Source organism: Dipodomys spectabilis, unplaced genomic scaffold, assembly GCF_019054845.1.
Source record: "Dipodomys spectabilis isolate Male_0828 unplaced genomic scaffold, ASM1905484v1 ptg000363l, whole genome shotgun sequence".
Classification (NCBI taxonomy): domain Eukaryota; kingdom Metazoa; phylum Chordata; class Mammalia; order Rodentia; family Heteromyidae; genus Dipodomys; species Dipodomys spectabilis.
Window position 1 is genome coordinate 4,523,717 of NW_024871040.1, and position 25,720 is coordinate 4,549,436.

At 46.4% G+C, this 25,720-nt stretch overlaps 1 protein-coding gene across 1 annotated transcript in view; it reads left to right on the forward strand.

Annotated features, from left to right (window-relative positions):
* Positions 1 to 539: 539 nt before the first annotated feature.
* The window catches only part of Bcr (BCR activator of RhoGEF and GTPase), a 140,979-nt gene continuing 115,798 nt past the window's right edge, over positions 540 to 25,720 (forward strand). The window contains exon 1 of the mRNA XM_042666138.1: positions 540 to 1,861. Within this exon, the coding sequence (XP_042522072.1) occupies positions 574 to 1,861 (1,288 nt within the window). The 5' untranslated portion in view covers positions 540 to 573. The remainder of the gene's footprint in view (positions 1,862 to 25,720) is intronic.

Sequence of the window (25,720 nt, forward strand, 5' to 3'; positions counted from 1 at the left end):
CTTTAAGAGGCGCGCCCAGCTCCGTCAGCCACGCCGCGGCCACCGCCCCCCGGCCCTCCCCTTCCTGCGGCGCTGAGTGCGGGCCGGGCGGGAGTGCGGCGGCGAGAGCGGGCCGGGCGAGGCGCCGCGCGGGTGGTGGAGGCGGCGGCGGCGGTGGTCGGCGGATTGCAGAGCGGCTGTGGGAGCCGGGGCTGAGGAGCGTGCGGACACGGCGGCCATGGGCCAGCGGCGGCCGGGCTGAGGCGAGGGCAGCGTCTGCCCCGCGCCGCCCCGCGCCGAGGAGCCCCGCACACAATAGCGGCGCGCGCAGCCCCGCGCCCCCGCCCCCACTCGCGCGGCCCCCTCCCCGCGCCGCCCCGCCCCGCCCCGCGCCTCTCGCCGCCCGGGGGAGCCGAGCGGCTCGCCTCACCTGCCGCCCGGGGAGGGGGCGGGCATTGTTCGCCGCCGCCGCCGCGTCGCGTCGGGCCATGGGGGGCGCCCGGCGCCCGGGGTCGGGCCTGGTGAGGTCGCCGCGCCGCCGCTAAGGCGGGCTCCACGCGCCAGCCCCGCGGCGCAGGTGAGGCCGGCCGCGCCATGGTGGACCCGGTGGGCTTCGCCGAGGCGTGGAAGGCGCAGTTCCCGGACTCGGAGCCTCCGCGCATGGAGCTGCGCTCGGTGGGTGACATCGAGCAGGAGCTGGAGCGCTGCAAGGCCTCCATTCGGCGCCTGGAGCAGGAGGTGAACCAGGAGCGTTTCCGCATGATCTACCTGCAGACGCTGCTGGCCAAGGAGAAGAAGAGCTATGACCGGCAGCGCTGGGGCTTCCGTCGCGCCGCGCAGCCCCCCGACGGCGCCGCCGAGCCCCGTGCGCCCGCGCCGCGCCCGGCCCCCGCGCCCGCCGCCGACGATGCCGACCCGCCGCCTGCCGAAGAGCCCGAGGGCCGGCCCGACGGTGAAGGGTCTCCGGGCAAGGCCCGACCGTCGGCTACCCGAAGATTCGGGGCCGCCGCGCCCCCGGACCGAGACGATCGAGGCCCTCCCACTAGCGTGGCGGCTCTTAGGTCCAACTTCGAAAGGATCCGTAAAGGCCCTGGGCAGGCTGGGGCGGCAGATAGCGAGAAGCCTTTCTATGTGAACGTCGAGTTTCACCATGAGCGTGGCCTGGTGAAGGTCAATGACAAAGAGGTGTCGGACCGAATCAGTTCCCTGGGCAGCCAGGCCATGCAGATGGAGCGCAAGAAGTCCCAGCAAGGGGCTGCGCAGGGCCTGGGGGACGTGCCCAGGCCGCATTACCGCGGGCGCTCTTCTGAGAGTAGCTGCGGCCTCGACGGCGACTATGAAGACTCCGAGTTGAATCCCCGCTTCCTGAAGGACAACCTGATCAATGCCAATGGCGGCGGCAGACCCCTTTGGCCGCCCCTGGAGTACCAGCCCTACCAGAGCATCTACGTCGGTGGAATGATGGTGGAAGGGGAGGGTAAGGGTCCCCTTCTGCGTAGCCAGAGCACGTCAGAGCAGGAGAAGCGCCTCACCTGGCCCCGCAGGTCCTACTCCCCCCGGAGCTTTGAGGACAGTGGAGGTGGTTATACCCCGGACTGCAGCTCCAATGAGAACCTCACATCCAGCGAGGAGGACTTCTCCTCTGGCCAGTCCAGCCGAGTGTCCCCAAGCCCAACCACCTACCGAATGTTCCGGGACAAGAGCCGCTCACCCTCACAGAACTCGCAGCAGTCCTTCGACAGCAGCAGCCCTCCTACACCACAGTGCCAGAAAAGGCACAGACAGTGTCAGGTTGTGGTGTCTGAGGCTACCATCGTGGGGGTCCGCAAGACTGGACAGATCTGGCCCAGTGATGGAGACAGCACTTTTCATGGGGACACAGGTAGGTGCCAGGGTGTGCGCAGATACACCTCTGCGGGAATCTATTAAAGGGTAGGGGAAGCCACAAAAGAGAAATTGGCAGGGAGAAATGAATACTTTTTTGAGTGGTTTTTCCATTGCTCTTGTGGTTCAAGCTGCTCCTTTTCCTGAACTCCTCTGCAGGAATGGCAGTGTTTGGAATGATATGGAGTAGGGAGGGGTGATCTAAACAGGGGATGGCAGGTGGCTTCTTCTTGTGTGTTTGAAGGAGGATACTCTATGCTGACTGTGATCTTTAGATGTAAGAATGTATGAAGCCATAGTCATTTCTGCACCTAGATCCAATTCCTTCAGTGGGAGTTGATCTGTGCGTAGGACATTCCCTGCCACCACATCATTCTTATCCTGGAGGGATTATAGGAAATATTTGAGGGACCCAAGATGTGCAAACTGGTCTGACGCTGGTGACTCATGACACATGTCTGTAATCCTAGCTACTCAGGAAGCTGAGATCTGAGGATCAGGGCTCAAAGCCAGCTTAGGCAGGAAAGTTGGAGAGACTCTTACCTCCAGTTAACTACCAGAGTACCAGAAATTGAGCTGTGACTCAGATTGGTAGATTGCTAGCTTTGAGCAAAAAGAACTCAGGGACAGCTCTTCAAGTTCCACAACTGACAGGAAAAAAAAAAAAGATAGGCAAACTGCTTACAGGCCTTGGAAGTTTCAGGCTCACTTGGTAACAAGTTGGAGCAGGCAAAGGTAGGAATTAGAAGGAAATGAGGTGACAGACAGTTCTGACTCAGTGGGGCCACTAGAAATCAATGAGAGTTTATCTGGAGCTGAAGCTTAGCCACACCCATTCTGATCTTCCTGGCCTGAGACAGGCTTCTTCCATCATTACTTCCCCACAAGCTCCTCCATGCTTTGAAATCTAACCCACTGTAGTACTGATCCTCCAATGTGCCCTTGTGTTTTGGTCTTTCCAAGCTAAGTACCCACAGGTGCTTATTTTGGGCTCTTAGTTCATTGTCAGACCCCAGCCCTAAAGTTAAGCCTATGGGATTGTACATAAGTAATGTGCTATAAATAAGAGCCCATTTATTGGGCCTTTGGAGTAATAGGACCAGAATTTGAAGTCCAGGTACAGTTTGCAGATAGGATAAGAAAAGAGGATAAGGCATAGAGTTTGGTAAGGGTAGGGGCTTGTGAGGTTGTCAGGAATTTCTTGGAGTCCTCAGTTGGGCTGATCCAGTTTTCTGCTTCATTGATTTTTCTTTTTCTGCTGATAGAGTTGCATGTGCTTGGTTTGTCAGAATCCTCTTGAAACAAGTTAGGCTATTTTTGGCTCCACTGAGCTGCCTGTGTGTGTGTTCAGCACTCTATCCTGTTTGTTTTAGGTACTTCCAGTTGCTGATAGTCCATTTGTAGCTGAGGTTGGCTGTGGTATATGGTGGGACTTGCCTGTGGCCTGGCTGTGCTACATTCCCCAAGTCTCTAGTGTAGAGATGAGAAGCTGTAGGATTCAAAAGCATACTTTGCAGGCACATCAGCTCCTTCTGCGTCTGGAGGATTGCCCTGTGGTCACTGGGCACCAGTCTTGTCCAGCCAGCTGTCTGCTAGACAAACTAACTTGAAGTATCCTTCAAGGGAGAACATTATTTTGTTTTTGTTTTTGTCGGTCATGGGGCTTGAACTCTAAGCCTGGGCGCTGTCCCTCAGCAATTCAGCTCAAGGCTAGCACTCTACCACTTGAGCCACAGTGCCACTTCCAGTTTTCTGGTGGTTTATTGGAGATAAGAGTCGCCGGGCACCAGTGGCTCATGCCTGTAATCCTAGCTACTGAGGAGGCTGAGATCTGAGGATCATGGTTCAAAGACAGCCCAGGCAGAAAAGTCCGTGAGACTCTTATCTCCAATTAACCACCAGAAAACTGGAAGTGGTGCTGTGGCTCAAGCAGTAGAGCACTCGCCTTGAGCTGAAGAGTTCAGGGATGGCGCCCAGGCCCAGAGTTCAAGCCCCATGACCGACCAAAAAACAAAAAAGAGTCTCATGGACTTTCCTTCACTGGGCTAGCTTTGAATTGTGATCCCCAGATCTCAGCCTCCTGAGTAGCTAGGATTATAGGCGTGAGCCACCGGCGCCTGGTAGGAGAACGTTTCTTTTTTTTGGGGGGGGGGGGGTCCGGTCGTGGGGCCTGAACTCTGGGCCTGGGCACTGGGCCACTGAGCCATCTTCCCAGCCCCCAGAAAACATTATTAAGAAAGAAAATGAGAGGTTTTCATAGAGACCTGCAGTCTGAAATGATCCTCTGTAGAAAGTTGAACCCAGCTTTTCCTACAGCTCCCACTGTTGTGGCCATATTGCCTACCACATAGTCAGACCCCAACAACAAATTCAGAGAATATGAAAGTAGGACTTAGCAGTAAGGGAAGCTTGGTACCTGTGGCGCATGCCTGTGATCCTAGTTATTCATGAGGTTGATATCAGAGGATTGTGGTTTGAAGCCAGCCTGGGCAGAAAAATCCAAAAGACTTACCTCCAGTTAACCAACTAAAAGCTGGAAATGGAGCTGTGGTTCAAGAAGCACTAGCTTTGAGCAAAAAAAAAAAAAAAAAAGGGACAGCATCCAGGACCTGAATTTAAGCTCCAGGAGAGGCACTTGGGTTAGTTTCTCAGGAAATATCTGAGGAATTAATTTCATAACTGGGTTCCAAGTTCTCCCTCATACTAGGTTTTGTATTTTCCCTCAGTTATTTTTAATGACGAATAGTATTTAAAGAGAATCATTTAAAAGAGATTATGGAGACTGGGCTTGTGGTTCAGGCATGTGGGGGTGGGGTGGGATGGGGAGGTGGGGATTGTGAGATAGAAAGTTGAGTCCAGCCTTTCCTGTAGCTCCTGTGGCTATGGCCATGTTGCCTATACCGCATAGTCAGACCCTAGCAAAGTCAGAGAAGATAGAAGTAGGAATTTTTCTTAATTTTAATTTACGACTTTTCAAAGCACTTTTATGTTCATAGCAAAGTTGAAGGGAAGGTAAAGAGATTTTTTCATGTATTTGTTTTCTTCCACCTGCCTACATTATTATCCTCTTCGTGTCATGATCCTATGAGTTTGAGTCCTTTTTTGGTTTTAAAACTTCTGATTATTAGCTCAGAGTTTAAATTCTGCTGAACTGTGTGGTCTGCTCTGATGTGTGGCCTTGTGTGGCTGATAGGGAAAGAGAGATTCCATCCCGGCTAAGCCATCTCTCTCTGTGTGGACTGTTTACTGATATTCTTTTTTTTTTTTTTGGTCCGATCATGGGGCCTGAACTGGGCGCTGTCCCTCAGCTCTTCAGCTCAAGCTAGCGCTCTACCACTTGAACCACAGTGCCACTTTCGGCTTTTTTTTTTCCTGCTTATGTGGTGCTGACGAATCGAACCCAGGGCCTCATGCATGCAAGGCAAGCGCTCTACCACTGAGCCACCTTCCTTGCCCTTTACTGATGTTCTTTAGATGACTGTGGGACCTGTTGGCCTGAAAAGGAACAGTGTGGAAAATTACACTGTGTGGAGAGGGTGGAAGTCATCCTGATGCTCAGCAGTAGCACACATGGAAACTATTCTCCATGAGATCCCTTTGGATGAGAGACCCTCATATTCTGAATTGAGGGTTTTGGTGATTAAGGGAAGGACTGAAACCACTGCAGACTGCTCTGTGCTGAGCATGATGACAAGGTGCTTCATCTAAAGTCTGTGGTGAGCTCTTTATATTACCCACTAGTGGGGCTGCCCATTTACAGATAAGGATGCAAATAAGAAATAGCATAGCTGAGATCCTGGGAACCTGTGTAAATTCAAAGCCCTGGTCTTTCTGGTATGTGATGATCCTGCATGTTCCTATTTTATCATTGTGCTTTTTGTTTCTTTACGGCAGGATCTTACTATGTAGCCCAGGCTAGCCTTAAATTCACAATATTCCTGCCTCAGGCTTCTCACATGGTGGGCTTTATTTCTCTGGGGCTTTTTTAATATGTATTTTTGTTCTGTCATTTCTATCTTTTTTTTTTTTTTTTTGGTTGTGGGCCTTGAACTCTGGGCCTGGGCACTGTCCCTGTGCTCTTCAGCTCAAGGCGAGTGTTCTACCACTTGAGCCACAGTGCCACTTCCGGTTTTCTAATTGTTTATTGGAGATGAGAGTATCATGGACTTTCCTGCCTGGGCTGGCTTTGAACTGTGATCCTCAGATCTCAGCCTCTTGAGTAGCTAGGATTACAGGCGTGAGCCAACGGTGCCTGGCTTATTTCTATCTTTTTGTTGAGCAAAATCACTTGCTCTTTGGATTACAGCAATGTGTGGAAGTCTGAGTGATCACAGGCAACTGGTTGGAGTAACTGTGGGCCTACAAAAGGTTACCCAGGCCTTTTGCTAGCTCCCATCATTGCCTCTGTAGACCAGAGCTATGTCTGACTCTGGATTGAGTGCAGGCTCCTCTCTATGAACAGAGGCAGAGGGAGATTGGAAGCCATCTACATCAAATTTTATAAGGTTCCTTGGCTCCAGAAGGCTGATATGTTTTGGGCACAGAATGAAGTATTCTTGAACATTTTACTGAAGTTACTGAGGGTGTCTGTCCTATGACTCTCTTTTGCCTAATTTGTTGCTTCCAGCTTTCAGAGCCATGTCCCAGCATTGGTTGAGAGTCTGTAGCCAGGAAGGTCTGTGTATATAACTGCCCCCTGATCAAAGAGTCCAGGTGAGCAATATGCTGAACCCACTTGGGACAGGACTGGATCATACAGGAGGCCTGGCTGCAGCTTTCCCCTGTGCTTTGAAAGGGATCCAGTGTCCAGAGAGAACTCAAAGACATTCTTGGGGCTTTAACCAATAGGTCTAAGTTTTGACTTCTGCTGCTGCCTTACAAATCAAGGATAGGGGCTGATGGTATAGTAAATGAACTATGAAGTCCTTCATGTGGAATACAACTCCTTGGCTTCAAGAAAGATTTTTTTCTTTGAAAAATACAGTTATTTTAATTGCAGTGTGTTACCTGTATAACACATTATAGGTTTATTAATTTTAGTGTGATAAAATATTTTGGGAGAGATGTTAGAGATCAAACCTAGGATTCTGGCACATGCTAGGCAAGTATTCTGCCACTGAGCTATATCCCCAGCCCCTACTTCAATCATATTAAGTGTGCAGTTCAGTAGCATTATGTTTGTAGTCACCGTGTGTGTGTGTGTGTGTGTGTGTGTATACATGTGTGTGCATGTAGTGGTATGCTAAGCACTTGCTGTCACTGAGCTCCACACCTAGCCCTTTTTCATCTTTCTAAACTAAGACTGTACCCATTAAGTAATAAGTGCTCATTCTCTTAACCTCCAATCGAGCAGCCACTATTTTACTGTTTGTTGGGGGAGAGAAAGAGGGTATGCTAATACTGGAGCTTGAACTTAGGGCTTCTCCCTTGGCTTATTTTTGCTCAAGTCTGGTGTTCTATTACTTGAGCCACATCACATTTCCAACTGTTAGCTCATTAATTGGAAATGAGTCTTACCAACTTTTCTGCCTAGCCAGGCTCTGAACCTCAGTCCTAAGATGTCAGCCTCTTGAGTAGCTAGAATCACAGTCTTGAGCTACTAGTGGTTAGTCCATCCCACTTTTATTTTGTTGGGGCATAGGGCTTGAATTCAGGGCCTGGGCATTGTCCCTGAACTTTTTTTTTTGCTCAAGGCTAGTGTTCTGCTACTTGGAGCCACAGCTCTACTTCTGGTTTTCTGGTGGTTAATTGGAGATAAGAATTTCCCAGATTTTCTTGCCTGGTCTGGCTTTGAACTGAGATCCTCAGATTTCAGCCTCCTGAGTAGCTAGGATTACAGGCGTGAGCCACCAGTGGCTGACCATCCTGTTTTTTGTCTCCATTAATTTGCCTGTCCTCTTATCTTACAAATGTAATTCTACAATATGTGTCATCTGTGGCATATTTTTTCTTAGGTAAAAATATGAGGTTCCCTGAGGCAGCATGCTCATCCTTAACTCCCTGACTGATGCTTAACAAGCATGTTCTCTTGAGGAAAACACCTGTTGTCGAGGTACTCTTTCTTTGGCTTTCACACCCACAGTTTTCAAGTGCCCAGTATGAGTCTTGCAAGCTACCTCATCATAAACTGCCACAGACAGAATGGACAAAATAACAGTGGTCTATTTTCTAACACTTTGGAGGTCCAAAGTCCAAGCTTAAGGTGCTGGTAAGGTTGGTTTCCTTTGAGTTACTTTCCTGGGCTTGCAAATGCCACTTTGCTGCCTTTCCTCCCCAGTGTCTCTTTGTGTTCAAATTTCTCCTTCTGAAGACATCAATCAGATTGGATTAGGGACCACCACAGTGACCCCATTTTTAAAAAATTTTTATTTTTTTTTGTCCGTTATGGGGCTTGAACTCTGGGCCTTTTTATGCTATCCCTCAGCTCTTCAGCTCAAGGTTAGCACTCTACCACTTGAGCCACAGAGCCACTTCCAGTTTTCTCAGTGGTTTATTGGAGATAAGAGTCTCACGGATTTTCCTGCCCAGGCTGGCTTTGAATCATGATTCGCAGATCTCAGCCTTCTGAGTAGCTAGGATTACAGGCATGAGCTACCAACACCTGGCCCAGTAACCCCATTTTAACTTAACTTCCCCTCCTCTTCCCTACCCTCTCCACTCCTTCCTTCCCCTCCCCACCTTCTTTTTGCCAAAGCAACCACCTCTTCCTATTCAGTCACTCAGATATTTGTTGAGCTTCTACTATGTGTTTCACAGTGCCTTCAGGGAAATTCTCTCTTGCTTTTTTTCGTGGATATGGGAATGGCTTATCTCCAAGGATCCAGCCCTCTAAAAATTAAAGAACAGGCTAGGCATGGGGGTATATACCTAGAACCCCAGCTATTGGGAGACTGGGGTAGAAATTAACTTCAAAGCCAGCCAGGGCTATATAGCAATATACAGACCTGCTTCAAAATAAAACCCAAACCAAACAAACATAAAAAACAATGAACAAAAACAAATTTTGTTTAATGTCCAAGCATCTTTAGCTGTATGTTTGCAGCTATTTCCTGTTAATCCTGTGTCTGTCTGGCTTCCTTCTTTAGGGTGATGAAATCCTTAAGACAAATAATTTTGTGTCCTACTGTGTGGCATCCTGTAGGACATGCTACCCTCTGGGCTCTTTTACTAGTGATAATAATTCTGAGGCTGTGTAGGTCTGTCTGTATCTCAGGTAACAGTTCATCATTTCATGAAATGAAACCCCACCTTTATAATTTAATGTGCTCAGATCCTTCCTTGTTCTAACCAGACCCTTCTCAATCTTACCTAGTAACTGCTGGTGGATTTTCTTGGGTCTACCTCAGCAGTAAACTTGTTGGCTTTAGAGATTATTTGACTGGTTGTATTTCTTTTTTGTTGATGATTGTTTCTCCCTGCTTAGCCTTTAGAGAGCATTCTGATTGCTCAGACTCGGGCCTGCTAACAAGCAGTTTCAAATTCTGGGCTGCTGTGACCTTGCAAAATGACTGTGGCCCTGGAGGGTGTTTGGTGCCCAAGGGAAGAACAGCTGGCAAATTTATAAACGCGTGTGCCTGTGCTCTGGCTGGGAAGACTGGGACAGCCCACTGGTGTAGTAAATAGGTTTTTTCATGGAGGCTGTCTCATGAGTCCTTGAAATATTCTTGTGAAATGGCTGGAGGAAGATTATTGTCATAATTATATGCTGTCCAGTGATTTAGTCTGAGGGTGAGGGAGACAGCGGCAACCTAAGGTTGAGTGATTGGTGATAGGGCTGAGTTGGGGATGTTAATCACATGAGAGCAGACACAGGGTGACTCCCCAAGTGGACGAGACCTTGATCAGTTATTTGGCAAACACATATTGAGTACTTGTGTCAGACACTGAGTGCTGAGTTCTACAAGTTAGGCTTTCCCTGGGTAATTGTTTTCAGTCCAGCGGGAAGATAGCCACCTAGAAATCATCTGGTCCAGCCTTTAGGCTAGTCCCTGAAGGCATCAGCCACTCTAAGGTATAATTTCTTTTATTTTGTAAATCTCCTGGGGGAGTTTTCCTGGCTTGTTTGTTGTTTTTGGTGTTTGGTGTTTTTGTTGTTTTTGGCCTGGCCAGGAATAATGGGGAGAAATGCCAAGATGGCTAGCTGTGTACTTAGAGGTTCAAGTGCATAGTCCAGGGAGCCAGAGGTATAGCCAGGGAGCATAAGAAAGGAGTCATGCCTAGGCTGGTCAAGGCACAGCTGTGTGACACTGGAAAACGAGGAGGAGACCTTATGTACTGTCTACCATGCCTCATGTACCGTCTACCATGGGAGCCAGCCAGGCAGAGTCAGGAACACAGCAGCCTTGGGGATCCTTGACTCAATGCCATGTTAACTGCAGAAGAGTTTTTGAAGAATCGCTTCATTTTAAAAGCCCCATATGCTCTTTTTTAAAAAGTGCCACTGGGGGGGCTGGGAAGGTGGCTCAGTGGTAGAGTGCTTGCCTTGCATGCATGAGGCTCTGGGTTCGATTCCTCAGCACCACATAAGCAAAAAGAAAAAAAAAAGCCAGAAGTGGTGCTGTGGCTCAAGTGGTAGAGCGCTAGCCTTCAGCTGAAGAGCTGAGGGACAGTGCCGAGGCCCAGAGTTCAGGCCCCACGACCGGACCCAAAAAAAAAAAAAAAAAAAAAAGTGCCACTGGGGTCAGTTGGAATGCAGTACAATAGGAAACCATTTTCTGCAAAGAATATGTTAATGGTGATTCTCAAAGTGACCTAAAGGAGGCATATGTTTTATGTAGTTTGGCAAAGAATGTAGATCCAGATTCACCTTGGCACTTGTGTCTTTGTATCTTTTTTTTTTGTTGGTTGTGGGGCTTGAACTCTGGGCCTGGGCGCTGTCCTTCAGCTCTTCAGCTCAAGGTGAGCCCTCTACCACTTGAGCTACAGCGCCACTTCCGGTTTTCTGGTGGTTTATTGGAGATAGGAGTCTCACAGTCTTTCCTGCCCGGGCTGGCTTTGAACCGTGATCCTCAGATCTCAGCCTCCTGAGTAGCTAGGATTACAGGCGTGAGCCACCAGCGCCCGGCGAGTCTTTGTATCTTTATGCAGAGATTTCATTCTAACTTTGCCTCCTGTCAGCTGGAGAGAATAACCGCTTCCTTGATGGTGCCCCACAAGAGCATTGGGGGTCAAGTGTTGGGTTTCTGACTGATCTCAAGGAGTCTTCCCTTCATGCATCTAATGTCAGTTGATTGAATACCATAGTTGCAGTCCTTTCTTTCCCTCCTCCCCCATTTCCCTCCTTCCTTCCCTTTCTTTCCCTCCCTCCCTCCTTCCTTCCTTCCTTTCGCTGCTGCAACTTAGTGCTTGAGACTAGTGTGTGTGTGTGTGTGTAGCTCACAGTTCTGGGGGCTGAAAGTCCGTGTGTGTGTGTGTGTGTGTGTGTGTGTGTGTGTGTGTGTGTGTGTGTGTGTAGCTCACAGTTCTGGGGGCTGAAAGTCCCTGTGTGTGTGTGTGTGTGTGTGTAGCTCACAGTTTTGGGGGCTGAAAGTCCAAAAGTCCAAGATCAGATGCCCTTATTTGCTTGGCTTCTGGTGAGATCTTTAGGCCATTCCATGTATGGCAGGAAAGTAATGGGCTAACAGGTGCCTGTAAAGGGGCAAAACCCCAAGGATAACTTTGCTTTTATAACAGCTTATTCTCAAGGTAGCTAATCCAGTCTCAGAAGAGTAGGAACTCAGTTCTGAAAGATGCCATTAGTCTCTTTATACAAGCTCGACTACCATGACCCAAACACTTCCAGACCTTGCCTTTAAAAAAAAAAAAAGAAAAAAAAAGAAAAATTTTAGTGTGTGTGTGTCCATCCATGTTTGACCTGGGTCTTGAACTCAGAGTCTAGGTGCTTTCCCTGAGCATGTTTTTTCATGGCTAGCACTTTACCCCTTGAGCCACAGTTCCACTTAGTTAATTGGGGATAAGAGTCTCATGGAATTTCCTGCCTGGGCTGGCTTTGAACTTTAGTCATCAGATCTTAGCCCCCTGAGTAGCTAGGATTACAGACATGAGTCACTGGTACCCAGTCCAACATTGCCTTCTTAAGGAATTAAGCCTCAACAAGAGTTTTGGTGGGGACAAGCCACATTCAAACCATAGCAACTACTTAAGCAAAGAATTTTAAGGGGAAATGCATGGCTCAATAGCGACAGGTAATTTCACCTGTGTGGTTCATTCAGTACTCAGTATGAGTTCCACTGTGACCCAGGGGTCTGTCCTGGCCTTCATTGCCCTCTATTTCTTCTAAGTCTATCTAGGTCTAGTGGCATACACACATTTTATTTGTTTGTTTTTTGGGGCCTGAACTCTGGGCCTGGGCACTATCCCTCAGCTCTTCAGCTCAAGGCTAGCGCTCTACCACTTTGAGCCACAGTGCCACTTCCAGCTTTTTCTGCTTATGTGATGTTGAGGAATCGAACCCAGGGCCTCATGCATGCAAGGCAAATACTCTACCACTGAGCCACTTTCCCAGCCCCGCATATACACATTTTAAAGGTGTACAATATACTGAAGGCTTGTATTTCTCTTCCATTCTTATATTAAAATCCTAATCTCCTAGGTAATAGGTGATACCAGGAGGTAAGGCCTTGGTTATGATTAGTGATTAGGTCATGAGGGTAAACCCCTGGTAAATAGGATTAGTGCCCTTATAAAAGCGAACCCAGGGACCCAATCCCTATACTTTGTATCATAAGAAGACACAGCAAGAAAGTACCATCTTTGAACCCTCAGGAAGGATCTTTTAGTGCCTTGATCTTGGACTTCCAGGCTCCAAAACAGAGACATACATTTTCATGGTTTATAAGCCCTCTGGTTGATGGTATTTTCTTTTTTTAACAACAGCCTGAATTGACTAAGGTACAATGTACATTTTCTACATCAAAGTCCTTCAGTGAAGCTAGCTACATTAATTAGTGTTAATTCTCAGACCCTTCAAGCCAGGATACTTGAGCTCTATGCTGAACCCTACACAAGTCAGCCACCTGCACAGGTCAGCCACCTGCACAGGTCAGCCACCTGGGATAGCCTTTGTCCTCTCTTTGAAAGGGTAGAATGGGGTCCTTTTTGTGGTGTTCCTGGACCCTTTTGCCTTGTGGCTTCTGTGGCTTTGGAAGGTAGGATCTTTTTTGTTTGTTTTTGTTTTTTTTTTTTTGGGTCCGGTCGTGGGGCCTGAACTCTGGGCCTGGGCGCTGTCCCTCAGCTCTTCAGCTCAAGGCTAGCACTCTACCACTTGAGCCACAGCACCACTTTTTTCTTTTTGCTTATGTAGTACTGAGGAATCAAACCCAGGGCCTCATGCATACAAGGCAAGCGCTCTACCACTGAGCCACTGGAAGGTAGGATCTTGAAGGAGAGAGTCTTCTTAATTTTTCTCATTAATAGCCCCTGCCAAGTTGGTAGAGGGAAGCCTTATAACCACTTTGTTCTCATTTTTAATGATTGTGCAGTATTAAGAAAGGAAGTGAAAACCGTAAAAACCATAACTTCCTTAATTTAATAAGTAACATGGAAGAAAGAGGGAAAGTTAAATTTCTGATGTGCTGACACATCCGTACTTAGTCTTCAGATTGTTAAGGGCTTTGTACTGGGAGCACCCACAGTATTCAGGGGTCACCTGAAGGTTCTGGCAGGCTCCATGGGGTTGAGGCATCCATGACTGCTACAGAGTGAGCTACAGAGATCAGAGAAGAGCTGTGAAGGTTCTCATAGAGCCTGGGGAACAGAGCCACTGAACCTTTAGTTCTTGACCTCCCAGTACTACTACCATCTGCTATCCACCTGTCATGCCTGACCTTCAACTTCCTGGGGGCTTTGTCTCTCTTTATCTCTCTGCCCTTCGAGAAGTCTGCTTGGAAACCTAAAGAAGAGAGAACCATCTTGTCAGGTATTTGGAATGAGGATGGGCAGCAGGAGAGTCTGACTCAGTCACCCTGACTTCTCCCCACGCTGTTTACATGAGAACCCGTGTTCCTGAGAGTAGTAGTCTTTTCAAGCAGCTTTGTTGGGATATAATTCATACTATGAAGTTTGCTTGTTCTAAGAGTAATATTTAAGTGAAGAATGGTGATGTGCACCTGTAATCCCAGCACTTGGATGGCTAAGGCAGGAGCGTCTTGAGTTTGAAGCCAGCCTACGCTATACAGCAAAACCTTATCTGAGAAAAAAAGAAAAGAAAGGGTGCATTTCAGTGTTTTTTACATAGTCATAGTTATGCAACCATCATCACTGTCTATTTTTAGGACATTTTCATTACCTCAAAAAATAAACCTTGAATCCTTGAATTATGACCCCCTCTGCATCCGCCCTGGCAGCTACTAATCTCCTCCCCTCCTTTCCCATCTCTTCCTCTCTGTTTCTTTTTTTTTCTTCTTCTTCTTTTTGAGACAGGGTCTTGCTTTGTAGCCCAGGCTAATATAACACAGTACCACAGATGGGATGACTTAAACAGCAGACATTTGCTTGTCACAGTTCTGGAGGCTACAAGTCCCAGGGTACTGGCATGTTTGAGTTCTTAAGACCCCCTTTCCAATGGACCTGCTTCTTCTTTTTTTTTTTGTCAGTTGTGGGGCTTGAACTCTGGGCTTGGGCACTGTCCCCCAGCTCTTCAGCTCAAGGAGAGCGCTCTACCGCTTGAGCCACAGTGCCACTTCCGGTTTTCGAATGGTTTATTGGAGATGAGAGTCTCATGGACTTTCCTTGCCCAGGCTGGCTTTGAACCGTGATCCTCAGATCTCAGCCTCCTGAGAAGCTAGGATTACAGGCGTGAGCCATCGGGGCCCGGCCTATCCTGCTTCTTAAGAGAACACTTACTCCATTCCTAATCACCTCCCATTACCTTCATTTTGATAGTTAGGATTCCATCAATATACATTTGGAGGGCACATAGACATTCAGTTCTGTGTAAACATTTCCACCCAATGCTGGAACCTTCCTTATCTTCTCCTAGTGAGTATGCTACAGCCATTAAATAGCTTTTCATTCCACTCCACTTCTTCCTCCCCAGCAGAGTGGCAGCTGCTATTGTACCCTAGGTCTCTGTGAATGTGACAACTCTAGAGATCTCATAACAAGCACAGGCATAGTTTGTTCTACTGTGTCTTGGCTGTGTATGATGGCCTCTGAAGGGACTGAGCTGACAGAGGCCTCTGCATAAAGGAGAAGGTAGGAGTGTGTGTGTGTGTGTGTGTGTGTGTGTGTGTGTGTGTGTGTGTGTGTGTGTGTGTGTGTGTGTGTGTGTGTGTGTGTTTGACTGGAGCTTGAACCCATAGCTTTGTGTAACCTGATGTATTTTGCAGGAGGTTTTTCCTCACAAGACTCTCTGGAAGAGCATCCGGGACCTCCATAGCATGAAAGGCTTATGTTAATCATTTTCCCAAAGCTATACCAAAAGACCTGCTGCAGACAATGTACATAATAAAGAGAGGTTCATTCTGACGCACAGTTCTGGCTGGTTCAAGTCCAAGGTTAGATGACCCATGGATTTAGACCTCTAGTGAAGGTGGCACAAGGTGGCATCTGAGTGAGTGCTCAAATCTTCAGCCAGGAGGCAGAGCAAAGCGTAAAGGAAGTGTCTAGGGTCCCACAGTCTTTCAAAGGCACTACCAAATGACCTTCTAAGGAGTCTCCATTAGGCCACACCTCATGTGAAGGTTACTGGGGCTTGAATCCATAGCTTTGTGCTTTGGTAGGCAGTTGCTCTACTTCTTTTTGTTTTTTTTGTTTTTTTTTTTTTGTCGGTCGTGGGGCCTGAACTCTGGGCCTGGGCGCTGTCCCTCAGCTCTTCAGCTCAAGGCGAGCGCTCTACCACTTGAGCTACAGCGCCACTTCCGGTTTTCTGGTGGTTTATTGGAGATAGTCTCACGGTCTCTCCTGCCCGGGCTGGCTTTGAACCGTGATCCTCAGATCTCAGCCTCCTGAGTAGCTAGGATTACAGGCGTGAGCCACCAGCGCCCGGCAGGTGCTCTACTTCTTGAGCCATGCCTCTAGCTCTTTTTTGTTCTGTTTATATTTTTTTTTCCTTGTTGTTCTTGGTTGTGGGACTTGAACTCTGGGGCTAGGCGCTGTCCCTGAGCTCTTCAGCTCAAGGCCAGTGCTCTACTATCTGAGCCACAGCACCACTTCCTCTGGTTATATTTTTATTGGTTAATTTTTCTATTGTTATTGTAAAGGTGATGTACAGAGGTGTTACAGTTATATAAGTCAGGTAAAGAGTACATTTTTTTTTGGACAATTTTACCCCTTTCCTCACTCTCCCAGTTTTTCCCTTCCATCCCTACCCACAAGTTGTATAGTTCATTTTCACATATTATCTACTGAGTACCACTGCTGCATTTGTTTACTCTTTGACCCTCCATTTCTGTGTCCTTCCTTACCCTCCCAAAGGACAGATAAATGAAAAAAGAAAAAAACCCAGCAGCAAAGAAAAAAACCTCTTGTTTCCATTTCCTGGAGTTCATTTTGATAAGTGTTGTTTTATATGATCAGATGCACATAGGCATTGTGCCTTGTGTTCCTCTCCTAAGAGTATCCAACTTTGGTCTTGCTATATGTGAATGTCTAGAGTCTTATATAATTTATCATGTCCCAGTGGTTGTTTTTAAAATTTATTTTGGGGCTGGGAAGGTGGCTCAGTGGTAGAGCACTTGCCTTGCATGCCTGAGGCCCTGGGTTCGATTCCTCAGCACCACATAAGCAAAAAGAAAAAAGCCGGAAGTGGCGCTGTGGCTCAAGTGGTAGAACGCTAGCCTTGAGCTGAAGAGCTGAGGGACAGCACCCAGGCCCAGAGTTCAGGACCCACGACTGGTTCCCCCCCCCAAAAAAAAGTTATTTATTTTTATTTTTTGTTATTATAAACGTTATATACAGAGTGGCTACAGTTACATAAGTCAGGTAGAGTGCATTTCTTTTTGCACAATGTCACCCCTTCCCTTGTTCTCTCTGTTTTTCCCTCCTGTCCCCATCGACATGTTGTATAGTTCATTTCCAACATAGTGTCTAGTGAGTACAACTGTTGCATTTGTTACTCTGGTTATTTTTTAAATGAAGTCTTGGCTTTTTGCCTGGGCCAGAGTGGACTGTGATGACCTATTTATGCTTCCCACATTATAGCTGAGGTAACAGCACACACCGCCATGCCCAGCATTTTATGTTGAGATGAATTCTTCAAACGTTTTCCCCACTCAGGTTGGCCTACAGCCATGATCCTCCTGATCACTACCTCCAGAGTAACGAGGATACCATCACCTGATATCGCTTCCTAATTCTGCCATGCGGGGGACCAGGCCTTTTATATATCTAGACCTTCGGGTATTACCCATATTCATACCACAGCAGGATTATCTGTTTAACTACAGAAGTCCAAATGACCATCCCAAGGCTCACTTAGGCTGCTGTAGTTGAGTAGATAGAGTCACCTTTGTGTCATGGGCCTCCCCAATTTTTTTTAATAGGATTTTTAAAATAAGTTTTTTATTGTAAAAATACTGTACAGAGGGGTTACAGTTACATGAGCAAGGTAATGAGTACATTTCTTATACAGCATTGTTGCCTCCTCCTTTGTTTTTCCCTACCATCCCTTCCCTCCCACCTCCTCAGCCACGTCCCCCAACCCCCCCTGCCTAAATTGTAAAGTTCGTTTTTCGACATAGCGTCATTGTTGCAATGGGTCAGTCTCTATTCCTATTTAAACAATTTGTTTTTTCTCTTCCCCTCCCCAGATTATGTCAACATCAAATACAGTGAAAACAGAGGTTATACCATGGGGGAGGGACATACAAAGCAACAAAAAAAATCACATGATACCTTAGAAATATGTTCGAAACAATAGCAAGGAAGAAAAAAACCACTTGTGTCCCTATCTTTGGGTTCATTTCGCTTAACATCATCTTATCTGACCTTTTCTGCTTGTCCCAGACATATACTAGTTATTGCAAATAAGGGAAACCATGGGACCTATGTTTCTTTGGACCTGACTTACTTCACTTAATATAATTTTTTCCAAGTCTTTCTGTTTCCTAACAAATGGGGCGATGTCATTCTTTCTGATGGAGGCATAGAATTCCGTTGTGTATATATACCACATTTTCTTGATCCATTCATCTACGGAGGGGCATCTGGCTTGGTACCATAGTGCTTCAGTAAACATAGTTGTGCTAGTAGCTTTAGTATGGTCTTGTTTGTGATCATTTGGGTAAATTCCCAAAAGTGGGATTGCTGGGTGATAGGGGAGCTCTATGTGGAGTCTTTTGAGAAACCTCCATACTATTTCCAAAGCGGTTGAACAAGTTTACACTCCCACCAACAATGCAGTAGGGTTCCCTTCTGGCCACATCCCCTCCAGCATCTGTTGTTATTAGAGTTCTTGATTATAGCCATTCTAACTCAGGTGAGGTGAAATCTTAATGTTGCTTTGATTTGCATTTCTTTTATGGCTAGAGAGGTTGAGCATTTCTTCATATGTCTATTGTCTATTCTTATTTCCTCTTCAGAGAAATTTCTCTTTAAGTTTTCAGCCCACTTATTGGGCAGTTGTTTCTTTGAGGATTTGTGGGGGGGTTAATTTTTTGAGTTTCAAGTATATTTTAGATATGAGACCCTTGTCTGTTGTATGGCAAGTGAAGGTCTTCTCCCAATCCGTGGGCTTTCTATTCATTTTGCTAGCTATGTCCTTTGCCATGCAGAAGCTCTGTAACTTCATGCAATCCCATTTGTCCAACCTTTCTTTGGTTTGTTGTGTTGCTGAGTCTCTATTAAGAAAATTTTGGCCTGTGCCAAGGAGACCTAGGGTTTCTCCTATTCTGTCCTGTAATGTTTTCAGGGTGTCTGCTTTGACTCCGAGGTCTTTGATCCATTTGCAGTTGATTCTGGTGTAGGGTGATATATAAGGATCTAGCTGTAGTTTTCTACAAGCGATTAACCAATTTTGCCAGCACCATTTACTGAAGAGGCTGTCTTTCTTCCATTCTATATTTTAACTCCCTTATTGAAGATTAGGTGGCTATAGGTCTGTGGGTTCATTTCTGGGTTTTCAGTTCTATTCCATTGGTCCTAAGGTCTTGTGCCAGTACTATGCCAGTACTTGTGCCAGTACTATGATTACTATGGCTTTGTAGTAGAGCTTGGAATTTGGTATTGATATTCTTCCAGCACTGTTGTTTCTGTTAAGTATCATTTTTGCTATTCAGGGTCTTTTATTGTTCCATATGAATTTTTGGATTGCCTCTTCTATTTCCTTGAAGAATGAGGTTGGAACATTGATATGTATTGCATTGAATTTGTAGATAGCCTTGGGAATTATTGCCATTTTTACAATGTTGATCCTTCCAATCCAGGAGCATGGGAGGTTTTTTCACTTTCTAAATTCTGTTTTGATTTCCTTTTTCGGGTTTTTAAAGTTTTCATCATAGAGGTCCTTCACTTCTTTGGTTAAGTTAATTTCTAGGTATTTTATTTTTTGTGGGGCTATTCTTTTTTGCTCAAGGCTAGTGCTCTACTACTTGAGCCACAGTGCCACTTCTGGCTTTTTCTGTTTGTGTGGTACTGAGGAGTCAAACCCAGGGCTTGGTGCATGCTAGGCAAGCCCTCTACCATTGAGCCACATTCCCAGCCCTCACAGGTGTTCTTTTTTATTTTTGGTCGGTCATGGGGCTTGAACCTCTGGGCTTGGGCGCTATCCCTGCGCTCTTCAGCTCAAGTCAAGCGCTCTACCGCTTGAGCCACAGTGCCACTTTCAGTTTTTTAGTGGTTTATTGGAGGTAAGAGTCTCATGGACTTTTCTGCCTGGGTTGGCTTTGAACCGTGATCCTCAGATCTCAGCCTCCTGAGTAGCTAGGATTACAGGCGTGAGCCACCGGCACCCGGCCCTCACAGGTGTTCTTAATAACCGGTGCCAAATTAAGCAAAGTACACTAGTCCCAAAGAAACATAGATTGCATGTTTTCCCTCATTTGGTGTAACCAGAAAGTGCCTATGAATCTACAAGTAACATACTGGATGGTAAAAGACAAAAAATACTGGAGGAGGAAAGTTTGAAAGGAAAAACTGGGAGAAAACGAGGGAAGAGGTGACACTTTTCAAAATGAAATGAACTCATTATCTGACTTACGTAACCCCTCTGTATATCACCTTTACAGTAACGATTTAAAATAACAACAACAAAAACAAAAAACAGTGCCATCGCTAAACCTTCCTAGAAGTAGAAAGGCAGCTTGCTGAACCCACTTGCCTGTAGGCCACACCCATAGTTACCAGGATCTCTTCATTCTCCTTATTCTCCATGTTCTTTTCAAGTCATATGGAAAATATACATAACATAAAACTTGCTACCTTAACTACTTCAGCATGTAATTCAGTAGGGCATAAGTCTACAGAGCTGGCACCTATGCATTTTTAAGGAAAGGTTTAATTAAGCCACCTGTAGCCCAAGTGGGAGCAAAGATTGGGGCAGATTTTGAGAGTCTTCAGAGAGGTCAGTGTTGTAGGGTGTGTGGGAAGTGAAACCTCATGCCTAGCCTACTTGTTAGGGAAAGAGGGAATTGAGAGGAGAGTGTTCCAGGCAGAGACCATGGAAGGTGAGAAATGAGGGCCTGGAATGCTTCCACTTCATGTACTGACTCTGGTTGGGGTTGGAGAACTGGCTGAAATGTGCCTGAGGGGAAGGCTAAAGTATTAGTAAGAGGGTTGGAGTCATTCTGTATAAAATTCAGAAGCCAAGGTTGAAGACATTATGCTTTCTTTCAGAGCAAATTAGAGAGCAACTGAAGGCTGTCAATCAGGGAAAGAAACACCTTTCAAGTTTTGCTTGAGTTTGGAAGTCTTATATGAAATTGTCTAGTGGGAGTTGGGTCCCTGGGTTTATTTTTTGAGAAGTAGTAGTTGAAGGAGGTGGGAGGTTATGGGAAAGATGAAGAGAGCGGATTGAGGTTAGATGAGAAAGGAGGTGAGGTTGTTCAAGCCTGGTGATAGTGAGGGCTTTTGGGGAAGATGTCAGGCTGGGTCTCTGGGGAAAAGGTTAGGTAAGGAATGAAGAGAAAAAATGGGATTGGGGCTGGGAAGGTGGCTCAGTGGTAGAGCGCTTGCCTTGCATGCATGAGGCCCTGGGTTCGATTCCCCAGCACCACATAAGCAAAAAGAAAAAAAAAGCCGGAAGTGGCACTGTGCCTCAAGTGGTAGAGCGTTAGCCTTGAGCTGAAGAGCTGAGGGACAGCGCCCAGGCCCAGAGTTCAGGCCCCACGACTGGACCCCCCCAAAAACAAAAGAAAAAGGAAAAAATGGGAATGGGGAGGTTTTTTTTTTTCTTCTGGCAGTACTAAGATTTGAACTCAGAGCCTCTCCCTTCTTAGGCAAATACTTTACCACTTGAGCCATGCTCCCAGACACTCAGTACTTTTTGTTTTAGTTTATTGCTCAGGTAGTGTCTTGCTTTTGCCTGGGGCCAGCCTAGAGATGGGCTCTACCACTCTCCTACCCCATCTCCCATAAAGGAGCTGAGATCGTAGACATGTACTACACCCAGCCCTAGCAAATTAGGAAGCAAGTTTGATGGACACAGTTTTATCCCAGAGCAGCTGGTAAGACACTGTTAGAATTTCGCCGTAAGGAAAACAGGTTGTGATTATTAACATAAGTCTGGCTTCATCTCCTGTGGCATTTCTTCAAATGGCCAGATGGTGTGAGGCATAATTTCTCTGTGGAAGAGTGAGTGTGGCCCTGAAAAAGGATGCAAAGAGGATCTAGAAAGAAATGAGTAAGCCGGGTACCAGTGGCTCACGCCTGTAATCCTAGCTACTGAGGAGGCTGAGATCTGAGGATCTCAGTTCAAAGCCAGCGGAGGAAAGTCTGTGAGACTCTTATCTCCAATAAACCACTAAAAAACCGGAAGTGGCACTGTAGCTCAAGTGGTAGAGCACTCGCCTTGAGCTGAAGAGCGCAGGGATAGCGCCCAAGCCCAGAGTTCAAGTCCCACAACCGACAGAAAAAAAAAAAAGTGAGGCATTAGAGAGGTGTGTGAGAGACTTGGTCCGAGTTTTGTCTCCAGGCTTTCCTGGCTCTCCTGCTGAGCCTGCCCACAGGCTATTTGGAGAAACACCTGTTTCTGATTATTCAGGAAATAGTGGGTAGTCTTTTTTGTGTTCTGGGCTAGGTAAACTGCGTTGTCAGAATACCAGCTAGGGGCTAGTTCCCTAATACAATTGGGTATTGGGATATAGAAGCAGAGATGGCCTCCAAAATTTGAGTGAAGAGAATAGACCTGAAAGGATAAGAAAAATGCATTTTTCCTTCTTTCTTTCTGTTTTTCTGCTCCCAAATCCCTGAATCTCCCTCAAGAATGTGAATTTATCAGTTATTCCTAAGAGTTACTTTGTGTTTACTGAATTATAAAACCAGGCATGAAAATTATATTAGGTGAAGTAAGCCAGGCCCAAAGAAACATAGGTCTCATGGTTTCCCTTATTTGCAATAACTAGTATACGTCTAGGATAATCTTACCAGACAAGCAGAAAAGTCAAAAGCTATGTACATATGACCTTTAAGATGATGCTAAGCAAAATGAACCACAAGATATGAACACAAATGGTTTTTTCTTTGTTGCTGTTGTTTTTAATGTACTTTGTGATTTTTTTTTGTTTCTTTTGTATGTTCTTCCCCCTGTGATATAACCCCCCCCCCTTTTTTTTTTCTGCTGTATTTGGTTCTGTTGCCCTGCATCTTGTATATACATTTTTTCTAATTTGGGGAGGGGACGGGAAATAACAAAATGCTGAAACAAGGATACACATTGACCGATTGTAACAATGAGACATACAAGACACTATGTTGAAAACAAACTTTGCAACTTGTGGCGGGGAGGAGTTAGGGAGGTGGGGAAGGGAAGGGATAGTAGGGGAAAAACAAAGGAGGGGGTAACAATACTCGATAAGATATGTGTTCATTACCTTACTTATGTAACTGTAACCCCTCTGTACAGTATCTTTGCAATTAAAAAATACTAAAAAAAATTAAAAGGCCAGGCCTGACAGGATGAGACTCTAAACATGACTTTGGATATCCAAAGCTGGGCTTCATGAGAACCTCCTTCCACCTTGAGTATCAGGAGACTGCTCATATGGTTCCACACTCAGGTTCCATGTGCATAGACTTGAATGAATCTTTAAGCTGGTTTTCTCTCCTTGGCCCTTCCTTTTCCAGAGCCATTTTGATTTGAAGGAATTTTGTGTGTGTGTGTGTGTGTGTGTGCTTATGCCAGTACTGGGGTTTGAGCTCAGGGCCTGGACACTGTCCCTTAACCTTTTTTGCTTGAGGCTAGTGCTGTATCACTTGAGCCACAGCTCTACTTCTGGCTTTTGCTGGTTTATTAGAAATAGATTTTCACAGACTTTCCTGTTCAGGTTGGCTTGGAACTATGACCAGGGCTCAGTTCCCTGCTCTGGGTCTTCCTGCAGTGAGGTTGTGGACCTGGGCTGCATTCCCTTCTGGGGTTCCTCATCCAAGTTCACTTGGGTTGAGCTAGGGCTCAAGGATGGAGGTCCTCATTTTCTTTCTGACGAGGTGCCATTCTGCAGCCCATCTCTATAAGCTGCTCACATAGGGCTTTCTTCCTAGTAATTCTTCTTGTGTGTATATGCTGGGCCTTGAGCTCTGACCCTCTGCACTCTTGCTAGCTTTTTTTCTTTTTTTTTTTTTTATTGTGAAAATACTGTACAGAGGGATTACAATTACATGGACAAGATAATGTGTACATTTCTTCTCAAGCATTGTACCCTCCTCCTTTGTTTCCCTTTCCCATCCCTTCCCATCCTCCCCCTAGCTTTTTTTCTTAAGACTGGTGCTTTACCTCTTGAGCCATACCTTCACTTTTGGCTTTTTGGTGGGTAATTGGAGATGTACATCTTACAGACTTTGGTCTGGCTGGCTTTTGAACCTCGATCCTCAGATCTCAGCCCTCCCAAGTAGCTAAGGTTACAGGTGTGAGCCATCAGTTCCTAACAATTCTGGGTTTTTTGAAAAGCCCCTTGGCTGATTGTACTCCCTAACCAGGTTTTTAGATCCTTTACACCTCCCCCCTCCAGCATTTTAGTGATTACTTGGAGATGGAGTTTCCAGAACTTTTCTGCTCAGCCTGGTTTCAATTTATTGTCCTCCAGGTCTCAGCCTCCTGAAGAGCTAGGATGACAGGCATGAGCCATCCATGCTGAACTCTTTTTGTAGGATTTTCTTGAAGCAATACCATCAGATGATAAGAAGACCCAGCTCCATGGGACTTTGCCTTCCAAAAATGCTGTTATGGTGCAGGGGTTTTTATCAAAAGGAGCAGGATCTGAGGTGAAGGATGGGGAGAATGGGGCCATCCTAGACTGAGCCCCACCACCCTCCCTAGTCTTTGATGACTCTCAAATATAGCCAGGTCTGGCTAGAAGAGGTGGGAGGGGGGTTCAGCTGTGTCCACACTGGTTCACACTCTACTTTGGAAAGCTTCCTTATGTCACTGGCTACATGACACATCGTCATTGTCAGCTCCATGGTCCTTGGTTGGGAAAGAACTCACAGTTCCCTTGTTTATCGTGAAGCTTGTGGATTCTGCTCTGGACTGCTTGTAACTGAATCTGAGAAGCATTTTGGCTTCTCTCCTGTGCATCTGGCAATGGGTTAGGTCTGCTCAATAGCAATGTCCAGTTAATTCTGGCTCACAGAGTTCCTGCTTGGCTTTAATTGAACTACTAAGAGAGCAGAATGCACTGGTAGAGAGGGGATTTTTTTTCCCCCAGAGGGAGAAACTTGTGTGGCAGTATATGGCTGTTGGCAGCTGATAGAAATTGGTTCTGGGCAGCAGCATGCTGTTGTGTTCATGAAGACAAGTGCCTCCCCTTGCATGGGGACTTGGAGCTGGTACAGACTGTCCTCTGTATTGATCTTGGCCTGGGGAGGGGGCAGATACAGACATAGTTGGAGGGAAGAAAGCCTGGTGCAGTGAACATGAGGAGGAGGGGGGAGCAGAACAGATAACATTTCCAACACAGACTAGTTGTTCCACAAGGTGATAGGAGTTGCTTTTTTGTTTTGTTTTGTACTCCCTAAAGCTGAGAACTGGTACTTCTGGAGTTTTAGCCAACCAGCTTTCAATGGATTACAAAGGCTGTGACCTACTTAGTCCTTGTCTTGCTTAATATTGCCCATTTTAGCTGTGCCGTTAGCTGCCGTTATGACACTGGCCAATCGTTTACTTGTTGGGCCTCTGAATTCCCATCTGTAAATGAGGAAGCCAAACAGTAGTGTCTTTAAGATGCACTTAGTTTTGTGATTCCAAAAAAATTAAGTCAGTCGCTGAATTTTCATATTACTTAGAAACCCCAATTGGCAAGTGTCCCAAACCAGTCTTTCTGTATAATCCCAGCTGTGTCTACCTGGCTGCAGTGACTTAACCTTTGGTGGTGGGCTGAGGAGTAGACTGGTCTCTACATGCAGGTTTAAGGGGAACCAGACCCTTCTCTGTTGACTGATTTGTCCTCTATGCTTACTGCCCACTAGCCAGTCTTGAGACTGCACAACAGATATCCAAAGGCTGTGCAGGTGTCGTCTGGGGCAGTGCACCAAAGTGTAGAGTGTGGGTGACAGCAGGCCCAGTGTCAGTTTAGAAGGGGGAGGGCAGCATGGGGTTGCCTGCTAGGTAGAGGTGATTGTGTCTGGACAGGTGGTTGGCAGTGGGAGGCCTGGTAATGCCAGCTGGTTTACTGCCAGTCAGAGCACAGTCTGGTATGGTCAGGAATGCTTGTACCACAGCCAGCACTGAGATGAGCTTGGTTTACATGCCTGGTTGCCCCGTCTGTAC